Genomic DNA, 2,143 nt, shown 5'->3' with positions numbered 1-2,143 from the left:
GTTGGGAAAGTGAGGGCTGATCAGAGACAGGACAGGCAGCGTCAACCAGATTTCCTCCTCCTCTAACCCCCTTATTTCACACCACAGCATGTCTGGAGCTGAAGAGCCTTGAATCTCAGCCCACCTACTGGAAATTGCAGGGTTTGAGTTCCTGATCTGCTTTCTGCAAACCCCAACAGGAAAGCGTCCCAAGGGGCTGAGATACACAGAGCATTCCCCTTCCTTTGCACCGCCCCCGCTGCAGACAAGCTCCTTGCCTACCTTTTATTGCTGACAAGAAGCAGGACAGAGCCATTCTGGATATTGGCTTCTTTGAGAGTCTCGTGCTCCTCGAGCTGCCTGGAGTTGTAATAAAATGTCTTCTTCCAGGAAGTGACGCCCTCCCGTACTAAGTGAGCCCGTAGGTCCATCACTGTGTCTCTGGGCTTGACCGTCAGGGGCATCATCAGGTCCTCGTCAGCCAGGTGCACCTTAATGTGGTACCTCTTCCAGCGAGAAAGGCTCCTTCGCAGCGTGTCCATCCTCTCCAGCTCACCAGGGCCAGTGTGGCAGAGAGGAACATCCAGCTGGGAGGTCGGTAAAGGCAGGGATGTGGCTCTGAAGAGGCTGTCTGCCGTGAACAACTTAAAATGTCCTGCCAAACCTGTTCCTCCCAGTTGCTGTGCCGCATGCTTCACATTCCAGGGAAGAGCTCACCTGGCTCCTAGAGCCTGCTGGCTGGGAAACGTCTCCATGAATCATTTCCACACACCCGTAAATCCCATAATAATTATAACGTCTTCACAAAGTGCTCTTCATTCCAATGACTCTCAGAGGACGTTAAAGTTGGATCTCCATAGCCATTAGAAACGTGGGTCCATGTGAGAATTGAATGGGTTTAGTAACCTCATGTCTCCTGCTCTAAAAAGCTGCCAGCTGTGGAGTTGATCAGTTCAACAAAGTAGGCGTTGAGGAACCTCACAGCTATTTAACGTGGCCATTTTAATGAAGAAGAGAAAAGTACTCTGCATAGTGAAAAATTCCTTACTGGGGAGAGCCAGAGCACCCTGAAGGAGACAGAGAGCCTGGCTGGTGTGCACACCCCTCATTAGTGCAGTGCAGTTTCCCCCTAGGAGATCTGTATAGTTATTGTAGGCAAACAGGCTGGGACCCTCCAAAAGGGGTAGGACTCATTTGTTGCTCGTCATACCATCAGATATCTAATATTGACTCACATGTGCTCCTCACTGGTTCATCATCTTGATTTCCTCTTCCTTTCAGATCCCTGCCTAATTGAAGGGCTGACCGTATCCTTCTCTAGCACGTGAGTGGGAACAGCATCATGGGGCTGCAGGCACACCATGCAAACAGGCAGCAACAGAGGCCTTGGAATACCAAGAGGAACAAGCAATACTTTGGGAAATACAACAATACCTCTGAAAGGAAGGAAGCGATGCCAGCCACGGGAGCCGGCTGTAATTGAATGATCCTGCAAGGCAGACTCTGGCAGTCACAAGATGATACTTCAGAGCAAACATCATCAAGATAAGAAAGGTTTTTTTTTTTTTTCTTTTTCTCAAAAAGATCAAGTCACCCTCTTATCTTGTAGGTAATTTCCTGTAGGCCATATTACATGAATTAATTCCCTTGTCCATTCTTCTCAACGTAGATCAGTATTTTCAGACCAAGGTACTGCAAGATAGCTGACTTCAGAGTCTGCTCTTTACTAAAAAGGGGTTGTTCTTGCCCATTAGATAACAAAACAAACTGTCAGATTTTCAGATATGGCAGCAGTCAGCTCCCATTGAGAGCAAAAGAGGTGTCCGCTCTCGAATTGAGAAACAAGGAGGTTTCCACCCTGTCTTCACACCTCCCTTCTTTTTCCCTTCCCAGAACACTATGTCTCTGCCAAGGACAGCAGCAAATATCTTCAATTACACTACAGGCAATGGAGATTTCCCTGTTGCACTTGAGAAGAACTGAAGCTTCTGCTAGCAAGATTTTCTTTCCAGGTTTGGTCACTGTAATGGTATGATTGTTTTGGTGGGGACTGGGATTCGTGGGGCCTCACTCTGCCACTGAGTTGCTTCAAAAGCTTGAGATGAGTCATGTCATGCCTTCATGTTTCTGTTTGCTCATCTCATGACTGCTGCATGGTGTAACA

At 47.8% G+C, this 2,143-nt stretch overlaps 1 protein-coding gene across 1 annotated transcript; it reads right to left on the bottom strand.

The window, feature by feature from the left end:
* Positions 1-257: 257 nt before the first annotated feature.
* Positions 258-521, bottom strand: LOC104030778 (ubiquitin domain-containing protein TINCR). Its single transcript, XM_075723889.1, has one exon. The coding sequence runs from the start codon at positions 519-521 to the stop codon at positions 258-260; it is 264 nt and encodes an 87-aa protein (XP_075580004.1).
* Between the last annotated feature and the right edge of the window lie 1,622 nt (positions 522-2,143).

Source organism: Pelecanus crispus, chromosome 20 (assembly GCF_030463565.1).
Source record: "Pelecanus crispus isolate bPelCri1 chromosome 20, bPelCri1.pri, whole genome shotgun sequence".
In the NCBI taxonomy this organism is placed as follows: domain Eukaryota; kingdom Metazoa; phylum Chordata; class Aves; order Pelecaniformes; family Pelecanidae; genus Pelecanus; species Pelecanus crispus.
This window is presented reverse-complemented; position numbering and strand designations above follow the sequence as displayed.

Excerpts from the sequence above, each read along its gene's own strand:
- LOC104030778 (XM_075723889.1), bottom strand. The coding sequence starts at position 521 with ATGGACACGCTGCGAAGGAGCCTTTCTCGCTGGAAGAGGTACCACATT.